Below are 14435 nucleotides of genomic sequence, written 5' to 3' on the forward strand. Positions count from 1 at the left end.
ACCGGTACAAAAATTTTTATTTAAATACAAAACCTAATGAATAAATGAACAAACAATAAACACAATAAATTTCCTAGTTCTTTGTGCGATGACAACGTATGAGGTAAATGAAGACATTGTAATTCAACTTATTTCAGCTTACATAAATTATGAAGGATGTCACATCATACGTTAGCACCACGTATTTGTAATGTAGTGAAAATATTGGAAATAAATTTAAAAATATTACATAAAGGTCATAAAATGAAAAAAATAAGAATATATGGTGTATAACCACCACCTAAAGTGTATAAAATGACTGAACTGAACTGTGTTTCAGACACTATCAACTTTTGTGAGTATTGTAAGGATAGTAATCATTTAAAAACTATCACCGCTATTCTCTTCTTTTTCTTTAAATAAGGGGTTTTTTATCCCCTTACTATTTTGTCTGGCTTTAACAACAATTTTCTCTAGTATTTCAATTTCTTTCTTTATCTCTTCCTCTTCCTTAATGACGTTCTCTTTAGACTTGTTTAGCTCCTTTAATTCGAGCGATAATTTTGTTATTTCATCTTGTTTCTTCTTACACATTTGCTTAATTTTTTCATTATTAGATTGCATTTCTTCACATTGTTTACGTTTCATCTCGTACGAATCAGTACAGTTTTTGGCTAAGGCTTCAAATTCCGTCAGTAACTCACTTTTAAATTTATCATTAGTGGCGTTATAATTGGAAAGCTTGGTATTCAACTTTTTTATCTCAGTTTGGTGATCAGAATTAATTAGCTTTAGCTCAGGCATTTGGGACAATAAATTACTCATTTCTTTTATGTTAGAATCAATATATTTCTTCGTTTTAAAATTCATCTTAGAAATTTCACTGATTAGACATTGTTTTTTTATTATATCTTCTTTACTTTTTTTGACTTTCGACAGTAATAAATCATGTTCCTAAAAAGTATTCCGTTAGTGTTTCAGAAAATTAAAATTTCTTTATAAACTTACTGTTTGTAATTGGGTCAAGTTCGATTCATTCGATAAATTCATTTGTTTTAAAACGTTGAGTTTCATAAGCAATTCCGATTTCAAATATTCATGTTTTTTAAAATACTTTCTATCTAATTTATCGTTTAGGCTTTTTGCTTTTGAAATGTTGTACGATGTTTTACCTTTAGTTTGTATTACTTCATTTATTTTTTGTTGAGTTTGGTTAATAGTGATTCTTACGGCTCGTCTAGAAAGTGAGATGACTGAAGCCCTTTCTTGTTCATCAGCAATCCTAAAAATAAAATGTTTGCATTAAGAAAATTAACAGGAACTAAAACTTATATTACTTACTTATTTTCAATATGCTCTAATTCAAAATTTTTTTCATATTTGCGAATATTGCTTTTAAGTTCTTTAATTTTAGCTTCATACTGTAAATTTGACAGCCGGAGTTCTTCATTAGAATCTCTCAACTTTTTAATTGCATTGTCGTATTCTTTCTTTGTTAGCAGTTTCCCCTCAGATATCTTAATCAATTCTTGTAAGTCAACTAATTTGGATGCGTAACACTTATGATCCTCATCAATGTCAGCAACTACTAGTTTTTCTTTAATTTTTCTTGTCGCCAAAGCCGTTTCATATATATCTTCTACTTCCTTCTTTAGAGTTTTGTAAAATTCTAGAGCAGCAGCATTTTTGTGGGCTTCTTCGAATCTCATTTTGGTGTCCGTGCTTAATTCCAAGTAACTTTTATCAATCATGTCAGTAACCATGCGATGGAATTCCAAATGGGAGTTATTGTAAGCTTGCATCAATTTATTGAAAGGTATAAGCTCTACTTTTTTCTCCACCTCATCAGCCTTTGAAGCTTTTGCTTTTTCTCTAGTCTCACTTACATTATTTATAGAAGCGGACTGCAATAAAATGAGATTAAGTTTTTATTCACCATTGGATGTCTCGGTGTCTGTTTTAAAAATTTAAATTAAATAGTTTGGCTTGTGTAGTGTTTCAATGTGATGGAAGATAACTGTAATAAATGTGTAAGACAGTTTGATCATTTAAATTTCTGTTCATTTGTCGTATGAGTAGCTTAATAGGAAGGATTGTGACAATATTTAATTTGTTATTGATTTGTAGAAATAGAAGAAGGATAGTTTATAATTTTTCGGTGAATAGACCAGGAGGCAAAAAAGAGTCGGTAGTTAATTTACTGAAATCTTATTAGGTATATTTTATTAAGCATTTAATGGAATTGATGAACAACTTGTATTTGAAAACATATTTGATTTGGATAAGTTACAAGTAAATTTAGACTAGGACAATTAGACAAGTCTGCTATAGCTGAACATGTACTGTTAGATGGAAATCATAAGATGATATTCCAAGATACACTACAGAATGATTAGGGAAGCAATTAAAGGCCATAAAAACAGAAACAACTTCAATAGAAAAGAAAAAGAAACCTTATAAAATATGGACACCAGTGCTCAAAAACACCATCATGAAATTTCTCAAACATCAGTTGTCTAAGTTGTCATTTGATTGTCAATGACATGTCAAAGAGACACGAACCAAATCAGTTCTTTGAAGATGCTAGCTACTCGTGCTAGCGAAATCACAGGAAATAATTCAAACGTTTACAAACGTAGACCTATACACCATATATAAATGTATAAATACCCAAACATAATTTAATAAGATGTAAAATAGAACTTATGTGTTCTTGATGTAAAATAAAAAAAAACTTGTTCTTGAAAGATTTAACCAAAACTGCTTATCGAGATGTAAATCGTTAATCGTAGGTTGTCCATTGAAAAATTACTTTTTAATTATTGAATAATAATGTGGATCACGGTGGAATCCGAAACTCCATGGCAAAAACTCCCCCTTCTCCATATATCAAAATTTGAGGTTAACGAATCAGATTTCAGTATTCGACATAATAATAGTAATAATAATTAGTATAAATTGAATTTAACTTACCAAAGAGCGTATAACTGGAGAAATTTTTTGTTTAATTGCTTCCAGATTTTTGTTACCTTCATTTTCACTAGCCATATTTTTTGATGATCGTATGCCTTCAAGACAAATGACAGAATGACTAGATTGGCTTGTGACGATTTTCATTTGTTTAAATCCTTGGTAACATAAAGAGCGTCTAAAGCTCCGACATAGGAAATTAATTTAATTTTTTCAGCATCTCTTCAAATGTTAATGTGTTAATAAATATATTAATATATTATTGAATGTTTAAAAATTTTTGAATATTTGAAAATAATTGAATTTATGGAAATTAAAAATAAGTCTTTAAAATATATGGTGTATAAAGCCAAACATACGTTGGTAACACTGCTTAATGTTGAGGTGTGGAATACTGAAATTGTTCCCTTTTTAAACGACTTAATTGAACACTAAAATGAAATGAAATCCAGATTTTGAAGAAAAGACTGTGTTAACTGCTTACAAATTTTTTTAATTTCAAAATATAATAAGTTAAAAACAGAAAAATCCCAAAGCATACGAATAACATTATACTGTTGATAACAATTACATTTTATATTTGTTAATTGTATTATTTTGTAATAATAATCTGGTAACTAAAAAACAACAAAAATAATTATTACAAGTTAAATAAAAGGCAATTGGCGTATATGAAGAGATCGTATTTCTCAAATTATGATGTTTTTCAAAATACTGTTTCTGTCACAGCAAAGTAGGATTCTGTTTATTGATTTTTATTATTTGTGCCTTTGTTACGACAGGATTATCCAATATAATTGGTCAACCTAAAAAAAATATAAACATACAAGTTGTTTCTAAAGTCAAAATTTGGGTACAAGTAGAACTCGTTCAGTAATGAAGAAAATCCGAATATTTTTTTATAAAGTTTTTTATGGAGTAATTGCAGCCCCTCAAATATAATTTTCAAAAATTGATTTTTCTCAATTAACATTTTAAATTATACACCTACAATTCAATGTAATAAACTCTTTTCATAATAACAGAATAGCATAGATTCTTGCGAATTATTTTTTTCTCCCCGTTTTCTACACCATTCAATATTGTTTTTAAAACTAGTCAATTTAGAAGAAAAAAAGTATTCTTCATTAGTTTTGATTACCACAATCGTTTTTCTGACATTTTTATTTTAATTTTTGAACAAAGTTAAAATATTTCTTAAATAATATAAAATAAAGGAAATAAAATAAAGTATTTTTTTTTTTCAAATTTAGCTGTCTCTACCAACCTCTGCAATTCGATACCTTAGTTCACAATCAATTAATTACTTTTTTTGCCAACGAAATTGCAACTTTAAGATTTGTGCTCTATCGTTCTCATTACATCAGCCTTTTCTCATTATTAGTATGTTTAGGAACTAGAGGATCGTTGTGTCAGTTCCTAGATTATTTTTGAAACCTACGATTTGGTGAAGATTGCACAAAAAATAGTTTTTAGATAGGACGTTGATTTTTTAATGATTCAGAATCTGATTTTATTAAAATTCTTTCAGAAGAAAGTTGGTATTCAAAGAATTTTGAATAGTACAAGAAAAATATTTAACAAGTGGAACATGTATTATATTTATCTAACTCACCAATTGCTTAAATTTTACCAAAAATATTTTGTAAATAGATTAACAGTATAAGTTTTTTTATTGTGTGAATAATATGTAATTATATGTGTTTTAAAATAAAGTTATGGAAATAACATGCAAAAAATTTTTGTTCTTTAGAATTTTGTTACTCGGGCACAAATAAAATTAAAATAATGAAGTATACATATTTTTATAGAAAATTTAATGATCTCTAAAAATGGCTTTTTATGAGTTTTCATTTAGTCGATTGATTTAAAAGTTATTCGACCTCAAAGTTAATTCTTTTATAATTATCAATCATTATCAAGTATATTTATAAAATAAACACTTGTGTTTTAAAATGTGTTAAACATATCTCATAAGATTTTTTATTTGAAATTAATTTATATAATTATATGAGATTAAAGTCGAATTTAAATTATTTCTTACTTTTTTGTTCATTATTCAACTATGGAAGAATTCTAAAAACTGTAGTCTGTGTTAATATGATGAATATGAAGAAATTTCTTTAAATTATTATTACTACATCTAAAACTTGTTTGTTTATTTAATAACAACTTTAAGATTTTAGAGACAAACTAGTTTAAAGGTGCAGTACATGAACATTTTTATACTCTTTTGTTCAAATCATGAAAAATACATTTAGATACTCACAAAATTTATCTATTGTATATTTAAAGTACATTCCAATATTAAGATCTTACAATATGACCCTTATAGTGTTAGACGAATTAAATTTGTAAATAAGATACACATCGTATATCCACACTTGAATCTAAGAACGTAAAGTGCTCACGTGGCAGATTTAGGTGAGTATTATTTTATTAGGAATTATTTAATATTTATTTATTTATTTATTTCAATTTCAGCCTTAACTCAACAACCATTTACCGTTCACCAATGATCAGTCACCCCATGCTGTGCACAGGAATATACGTGAGCAATGAGTTCAGATTGTTTCTGGAAACTCCTGAACTCTACATTTACAATGTGGACTCTTCCAGCAGAAATTGCAGGAAATTCACCATATCTAAAATAGAAATAAGAAAGGAGCTTACTTAAATCAATTTCTACATTTATAGAAATTCATTTAAGTACAGATTCAAATTGAAATTGAAAAATTTGAAGGAACCCTCTTAGTAAATACAAAACTTCAAGAAATTGGTTTATCAAACAACAAAATTGCCACGTTGACGACTGACGCCATGACTGAATTTAATTTTTTGGGAAATTTAGTAGACTTGAGGTATCTCAATTAGAGAGAGAGTCTATTAGGTAGTCTGCCTCTTTCGTTCACTGTGGTAAAAAGAGAAGAAGTTGATATGGTAAATTATAGAATTAAACAAATTTCAGTGAGTATAATGTTACTTTATTTGGAAATAGTATTTTTTATTTACATAATTTTATTTAATATCCCTACACCTAAGTCACATCAAATAATGAAATTTCGGGAATCAACAATACAACGAATGATTATATGCCATTGCAACTTCTCCTATTTTTACCATAGTGTAAGAAAAATTCACACTATTTCATAGATTTATGCTCAAATTTAGATACCTCAAGCCTAGTAAATTGTCTAAAAAATTCAATTTAATTTTTGTATCATTCGTAAACGTTGTTGTTGGACAAATCAAGGTCTTGAAGATTTATATTTACAAAAGGAGGTACATCCAAATTATTTTTATTTATATTAATTTCTATATTTATAGAAATTCATTTAAGTACCAATAATTTGAATGTGGATCCTTCCTCACAAAATGGATGTGAAAATGTTGTATTATGTACATATTTTTATTTGTTCCCCTATAATATGAGAAAAAAACTAAAGACAGTAACTCTCACAGTTGTGTGATGGAATATAGATAACCATTTTGTCATATGATTATATAATTTTTGAAATTTGCAACAATGATCGCTTAATTAATATTCATTTTTGAATCTGTCATTAACACGTCAGATAAGCAAATAAGCACACAATCTACTTTTATTATTTTCTAAATTGAATTTAGTATATTTTTTACAAAGTAAAGTATTTGACGTGAACATTAAATAATTTGGTAAAATAAAAATAAATATCATTTTTAAGATTTTGATCGACTCAAATTTATCTTAGTAATAATGGTATGTCATACATAATTTACCATACATTACTATTATTACCCTCGGCGTGTGAAGTTTCGTTATTATACAAAAACTAAATGTTATTATCAATATTTATATTTTATTAGACAAATTCTACATGGAAGCAGGAATAACAGTTATACAAGATAACACATGCGACTGTTAGTATTAAATAGTAAAAATAGTATATAATAGTGGTATAACTAACATGGTTCTGTAACAGTGGATGGCCGCTTCCATCCGAAGCAACCATCACCAGAAGGACACAAATTTTAGTCCTTCTTCCTCCTTGCTTTCCTTCAGACCTTCTGGTCACTGTCGACAATGGCTCTTCAGCACACTTCTTCACCAAATGACACACTTCTTTGCGATCCAAGGGTCATAACCTTTGGGGTCATGGTTGCACTGTCACAGAACCATGTTAGTTATACTACTTATAATATAAATTCATATTTATATGAGTAAGTGGACGGAAAATCGCTATACGCCAAAATCAGCGGGAGTAAAATCCGCTTTTCTGATATATTTCTGTAATTTAAATATAATTAAATTTATGTGAAATCTGATATGTGGCTGGGGAACCCCATGTCTTTCAATTTTTTATTTTTATCATTCAGATACGAGGAGAGTTAACACTCACTTTATCCTAACCTTTAATCTATTGTAATTTATCCAAAAATTTATAATTTATACAATGTCTCTTAAGGTTGTCAATAAGAATAATTCGTTTATACAATTTTTTTCATAATTTTTATTTCTATAATAAACAATTGTTCATTTACAATATATATTTCTAACTAACTAAAAATATATATAAACATAGAAATAAATTTAATTTATACAGTACAATTACAATATTGTTAATATTCTTATTATTATTCAATATTATTATAGTTTGTGCAACCTGATTAACTAATTAATCAGAATAATCATACTCTAAAACAATCTCATAACCCTTATAATTCATTGTATCTAATAATGATTTTATTTCAATCATTGTTGGTCTCATGAAGGCAATTTTCATTTAGAACTCTTCTGAGAAGAGGGTCAATCTGAAGCGAGAGTCTCGCTATATCAGAACAGATTCTTCCATTTCCTCACAAACAATACTCTGACAAACACTTTTATCATCCACTTTATGTAGAATATCTCTTATTGGCAATATAATACTATGTATGTCTCTGGGGAAGTCAGATTTGAAGGTCGATTTCAACGTTGTATCAAGACATTTCACGTTATTCATTTTACCTTTGTCCTCTCTAATTATTAACAGCAAATTAAGTCCTATATAGGAATGTGGGTCGAAGTGGTGGCGGTAATTATCAGAATATTTTGTTTACAAAAATTCTATTACGTTATATAAAAGATTCTTGTTCATCTTGGAGTCTGTCGTCTTGGTTGAAAGGTTGGGTCAATACATTATTATACAATATTATTATTGTATATGTAATCTGGTTAATTAATTAATCAGAATAGTCATATTCCAAAACAATCTCATAACCCTTATAATTCATTGTACCTAATAATAATTTTATTTCAATCATTATTTGTTTCATGAAGGCTGCTTCATTTTGAACTGTTCTGAAAGGAGGGTCCATCCAAAGTGAAAGTCTTGTTTTATCAGCACAGATTCTTCCATTTCCTCACAAACAAAGCTCTGACAAACACTTTTATCATCCACTTTGTATAGAATATCTCTTATTGATAATTTAACACTATTTTATTTTAAAAGTAAATCTCTTAGAATGTAAAGTTACACAATAAATTATAGAACACTTGTAACATTTCTAAATCAGTATTAATAAAATAATTTAAATTTATATTAATTCAATAATTTGTTGAACATTTATAAAATAGTATTAAGTTTGGATCTTAAATTTAAACTCCTTTTTTATTAACAGTGACGTAATAGTATTTGTTTTCGTAACATAAATATGTATATATACCAAATTGATATTTTCTCCTTTATAAGTTATAAGGTAAAAAGTATTTTGTTTTTTATGTTGTTCATTGTTTTCATTAACTATTAATAAACTAAGGATATCAAATCTCTTTATTATATCTTAATATTTTCTATTGAATTTTGTTTGTTTCAGAAAGTAAAGTAACAAATTGTAGAACATTTGTAACATTTTTATTAGTATTAATGTTTTGTTTTAAAAAATATATACATATTTATGTTACAAAAAATACATATATTTTTTTTTTTCATATATCTAATAATATATTATTGATTTTATCTTAATTCTTCTAAAATTAACAAATACTAGTCTGTCACTGTTTTAGTTAATAAAAAACAAGTTTAAAATTAAAATCCAAATTTAATACAATTTTATAAATGATCAAATATTGAATTATCAAATTATTGAATTAATATAATTTTAAATTATTTTATTATTTGTCATTTAGTTAAAGCAATAATATTTTTCTAAACTTGAAATATATTAAATTTTAATTATTAAAGACATATTTTATAGTAACAAAAGAAAATATAAAAATGTAATGTCATTACCGGAATCATTAGTTACATATGTAGCAGTATTTCCTGCGGAAGATTCTCAAGTTTTCAGATCAATCTCAATATCTACAACATCTACAGATTGACCATATATGCGATGGTATATTTCAATATTTCAAATTATTATTTGGATCTTGAATAAGTTCTTTCTATTTATTTTTATACAATAAAAGCACTGAAAGTGTTAGCCTTCACTAGCCACTACCGCCTCCCATCTTTCTGGCAGCATAAAAATTCATCGTCGGAAAAGACATGTAGCCCTTCAGTCTTAGACAGCCTGAAAGGCTACATGTCTTTCGATCCGTTCTTTAGAATTTTCATAAGAATTGAAACATAACTCATCCAGGCCATGTGCCATTGAACGGAATAGGTAAAAATCGGAAGGGCCTATGTCAACTTTTAAACTAAAAAAGCATTAAAAACAATAGTAGTATAGCTGACTTAACCATTGTCTTAAACAATTTTATATTAACAAAGATACAAATATCCAACATTAATGGGACTACGGAAAACAACTAAAATTAACGCAAAGTGTTTATTTGTAGTAAGAAATTATTCATATATTAAATAAATTTATCTAGTTTTTGTTCAAATTTAAAGAAGCGGTTCTTTTATTTAAAGAAGATGAAATGATCATTAATAATTAGTTCCATTTATGGAGCCATTTTCGTACATGTTTGAAAGTTTTAAAGTATTGTTCAACCTTTAGATGTTCCATGTATGGAAAGAGGTGATAATCAGAAGGTACCAAGTCTAATGAATACGGTGGCTGGCATGAAATTGTTTTTTTTTACCACTCTGGCTGGATGTGGTGGAACGTCATGCTTCAGAATGACTCTGCTGTGGTTTAGAGTCCAATATAGCCGTTCTTGAATCAATGCGTGGTTCGAAATTGATCATTTGTTTCTGATAATCCCACACAGCATCTTCTTTTTCCCAAACTGATCCTGTTTGTCAACATATATCCACTTTTCATCTCTAGTTACAACTCGATACAAGAAACTGTTTCTTTTTTTTAGCATATGAAATGTATTTTTTTTGTATTTGTATTTTTTTTTTATTGGAACAAAGAGGGGGAAATCTACAAGACGTAGTGCCGGACTTTACCGACTAAAAACCCCTCTCCGACACAGATCATGGCCTAAGAGTAGTTAACCATAAAGGTTTAGGAAAATAGAAAGAAGGGAAAAATAAAGAGGTAACAATCGTAGTAGTAAAGAAAAGATGTCCCGAAGAGACGCAGAAGTCTAGACAGCCAAGAGACAAGGTCTCTTGTATCTGTCGGATTCACAGTGTTGGATATCATGCAAGCATGCAATCTCCGGATTAGAGTGTTGAAAGATAGATCTCCGGAGATTGAGGGCATGCTTGCGCCGCAGCTCCGAAAGAGAGGAAATGTATTCGAAACAGACTTGTCTGTTACGAACATAGTATGGGACACCAAGGGCCAACCTCACTAGCCTCATGTAGGTCCCTTGCAGGGACCCAATGAGCCAAGGAGCGGCGGTGCCCCATATAGGAAGAGCATAGGTGAAGAGAGAGCGGACTGTCGCGTTAAAAACGCGCAGCTTAAGAGAAGAAGAAAGGCGTTTAGAAAGGAAGAAAGATTTCAAAGCAACAAAGGCTGCTAGAGCTTTCTCCCTTACCAAAGCGACCTGGGGAGTGAAACTGAGTTTCTTGTCAAGTATGACACCCAGGTACTTGGCGCTGGGACTCCACTCAACTTGATGATCATTGATATGGAATTTAGGTGGCAGCCTTCGTCGATTTGAGAAGAAGATAGCTTCAGATTTAGAAGGATTTATCTCCAATCTCCATCGAGAGTACCAACAGAGCAGTTTAGGCAGGAAGTTCCTAATATGGACCCTGTGGGAGCTAACTAAGGCAACATCATCGGCATACATTGCCATAGTAACTCTAGGACAAGATGGTATGTCGCTACAATAGAGATTGAAGAGAGTACGAGATAGTTTGGAGCCTTGCGGGACACCAGCGGTAATACTTCTCGAAGAAGAGAACTCGCTTCCAACCCTGGAACGAAAGGAGCGGTTGGAAAGGAAAGAATGGATAGTGCCGATCAGATAAGAAGGAAAGTTTAGCAAAGTCAGTTTGTGTATTAGACCAGCGTGCCAGACCCTGTCAAACGCCTGCTTGACATCAAGGAGCAACATGGTACCATGTTGCCCCTTGTTACGCCTTCCAGCTATATCCTCAGTCACCCGCAAAAGCTGATGACCGGTACCATGGCCTCGACGAAATCCAAACTGAGCATTCGGCAGGATGTGCTGGTCTGCCATAAATTCCTCAATCCGACGGTAACTGCTAGCAAGGTGGGCAGGTTTGTTAGGTTTTAAAAAGGACACTACCGTCGCCACCTTCCATGCCGACGGGAAGTAGTGGAGACGGAACATCGCATTTATAATGTTAGTAAGCATTGCCACCTGAATGGTAGCAAGCTTCCTAAGGGCCACGTTGGGGATGGTGTCTGGGCCGGGACTTTTCCGGTTATTGAGGCCTTTAAGGATAACACTGACTTCGCTAGGAGAAGTAGGAAGAATGTCACTATCAGGTTTTGGGAAAGTCATAGATTCCACCTGACGGCTGATGGAGTTGTGCTCTACAACAAACCCAGGAAGACTGGCGTTTGGAGAGCATTGCCGCTCAAGGGAGTCTGCAAACACCTCCACTTTATTCTTGTCCAGGACGACTTGGACACCATCATGAACAAGGTGCGGATAACGCATATGCCTCCCTCGGATAGATCTTATGACTTTCCAGGTCCGACGAGGATGGAGTTCGGCCTCTGCTATGAACTCCTGGAACGAGGAGCTCCTGAGTTCAAGCAGGCGGGCCCGGACCTCACGGCTCAGGGCGATGTAACGAGCCTTGGTGAAGGGGTCCCGAGTACGCTGCCAAAAGCCTATCCACTTCACCGTCTATATCCCTTTCAGAGTTCAAAAACCTGCACCGCAAATCGGTGGTTTCCATTAAATAACGGAATTGCAACCAGTTGGTTTTCCTCTTACGAGGCTCCGACTGGCAACAATTTTCGTTAAGGGCCAGGGAGATTGGGTTATGGTCCGAAGACAACACCCGGTGGTTAATGACCTCCGGCACCTCTGCGATGTTTTTGCAGAGGAACATGGAAAGGATGTCAGGTCGGCATGAGGGACTATCAGGGAAGTGGTTTGGCGTCTCGGTGGATTCCACCGATAGTCTAGTGACGCCCGCAGCAGGTAACCGCCGTTGGTGTTTGATCTTGCACAACCCCACGCTGTGTACTTACCGTTGAAGTCCCCAGCAATGGGGTTTGGCTTACGATGGGGGCGGCTGAGGGGGACGACCTTGCAACACTGGCAGCCACAGCCGCAAACGATCTATCTGGCTCAACGGAGCATGATTTTACAGCTTGAGAGGGGGGAGAAGATGGTGCAAGGGGAGAAGGACCCTCAGTAATGAGTTTTGGCCTAGGGGCCTTAGGGCAACCCCTATATTTGCCGCTGTGTTCTCCACCACAGTTGGCACATCTGGGCTTTGCTTTCCCATCGCCCTTCCTCTTGCATTCAGCAGATGGATGGGGTCCTGCACAGAAAGGGCACGCCCAATTGGCGTTGCAGTAGTTTGATGTGTGACCATATTTCAGGCAGCGTAGCTCGAGCCTTTCTTTTCTGCTCAACAGAGACCCGCAACCCTGCAAGCGAGCTAAGTTTAAAGATTTCATTGAATGTGCCCACCTTGCTAAGGTGGACGGTCACAAGCGGCCAGAGGTTTTCCCCCCTTCTCATCCGGTATACGGCGGTAACCGGGAATCCCAGCTCCACCAAATCCGTGAACACCATGGGCTCTGGTTCACACCACGGATGACTACCACCAGCTGCCTGTCCACGGGCGGCTGATGGGTGTGGTAGGTGACGTTTTCCTTCTCTAATATTCGGGTGGCCCTGCGATGGTCCGTGACCCCTTCCGTGTACATGCGGACCCCCGACGACGTGTTTTTTGCAAGCTTTAGCCTCTCGCCCTCGGCCTCGAACTTGCTCCGCAGTTCCGGCCACACCGAGTTATCCCGGATGTGGATCGGAACTGCTTTTGGGTTTTGAGCCGCAGACTCAATGGCGGGAGGAGAGCAGGACTGGATGGGGCCTGGCGACCCACCCTCGCTACTAGAGGATGATAGGCACTGCAGGCACCACCGGGGGAACCACCGCACTAGCGACGACACAGGGGGGCGAAACGGGGGACAGCCCAGACCCTAGGGGAGAGGGCACTGATAATGAAACAGAAGAACTTTCCGGAATTCCACCGGGGGCCACAGAGTCTAAACGACGCTGGAGACTCTCAACCAGCGCCGCCTGCACCCTTGATGGGCCGAGCAGGCACTTCCAACGAGGAGCCACGCGTTTTAGAGTCCTGGGCAGGCGGAGAACATCCTCCCAACTTTCGCGATCGATTATTACCGCTAGACTTCATGGCGGTACTGCACAAACACTGAACACAACACTACAACTTAAAAAAGTTTGTAGAACTTGTTTATTTAGGAAGTAACCCAGGTTACGACCCAAATTAAACAAGTTTTTCGCTAGTTGCTACCCCCAAACACAACACGAATGTTGGGGTTAATTATTGAGGTTATGTCAATTTTGCAACGATGTCTCGTTGCGATAAATACTATTTACTATTTGTATTTTAATAAAGGCGAGTATGTGCTGATCGCACAAGACCTTCCATTATGTCCCGGTTTTATCGCTGCCGAAACTTGCTACACAATTACGTTTGTTTGCCCGTCACACACACACACACACTTCACTCGGTCGGTAATAACTTAACCATCGGTTTTGTCATTTCTTATGGTACCGTAGATAAGACGGAAAATATTATCATTAGGAAATAAACAATATTATATCTCCATTTCGCCTTTAATATATGAATAAAAAAAAAACGTTTCCTATTTTTCTATTGCACCATTGAAATAATTTTTAGTTTTATAATGGTTTTATAAATAATTTTTTTAAATTCTTAATAAATTTATATTAAAAACTACCATGTAGTTTAGTTTTTATTATATTTCTTAATAGCATATCTGTATTTCATACGATCTATCATATCAGGTCAAGTTACAAATTTAAGTTTAAAATAAAATTTCAAATTCTGTAAATATTGACTTTAGGCTGATACTGAGATGGTAATTGTCGCCCTTCCGTAACTGGATTTTGATTTGAGACGCTTTTTAAA

At 33.3% G+C, this 14435-nt stretch overlaps 1 protein-coding gene and 1 long non-coding RNA gene across 4 annotated transcripts in view; one reads left to right on the forward strand and one right to left on the reverse strand.

Annotated features, from left to right (window-relative positions):
* LOC109608253 (early endosome antigen 1-like) overlaps positions 1–14435 on the reverse strand; it is a 27129-nt gene continuing 12694 nt past the window's right edge. The window contains exons 1-4 of one of the 3 annotated variants that reach the window (XM_049962418.1): positions 2953–3036; positions 1321–1883; positions 988–1261; positions 1–933 (exon numbers count right to left, since the gene is read on the reverse strand). In XM_049962418.1, the coding sequence (XP_049818375.1) occupies positions 361–933; positions 988–1261; positions 1321–1883; positions 2953–3027 (1485 nt within the window). In that variant the 5' untranslated portion in view covers positions 3028–3036 and the 3' untranslated portion in view covers positions 1–360. Of the gene's footprint in view, positions 934–987; positions 1262–1320; positions 1884–2952; positions 3037–14435 lie in introns of those variants that run through there. The other 2 variants (XM_049962419.1, XM_049962420.1) reach the window with 2 other exon arrangements.
* The window catches only part of LOC126264451 (uncharacterized), a 27482-nt gene continuing 18897 nt past the window's right edge, over positions 5851–14435 (forward strand). The window contains exon 1 of the long non-coding RNA XR_007547159.1: positions 5851–6231. This is a non-coding gene — a long non-coding RNA (uncharacterized LOC126264451). The remainder of the gene's footprint in view (positions 6232–14435) is intronic.

This window comes from Aethina tumida, chromosome 2, assembly GCF_024364675.1.
Source record: "Aethina tumida isolate Nest 87 chromosome 2, icAetTumi1.1, whole genome shotgun sequence".
Classification (NCBI taxonomy): domain Eukaryota; kingdom Metazoa; phylum Arthropoda; class Insecta; order Coleoptera; family Nitidulidae; genus Aethina; species Aethina tumida.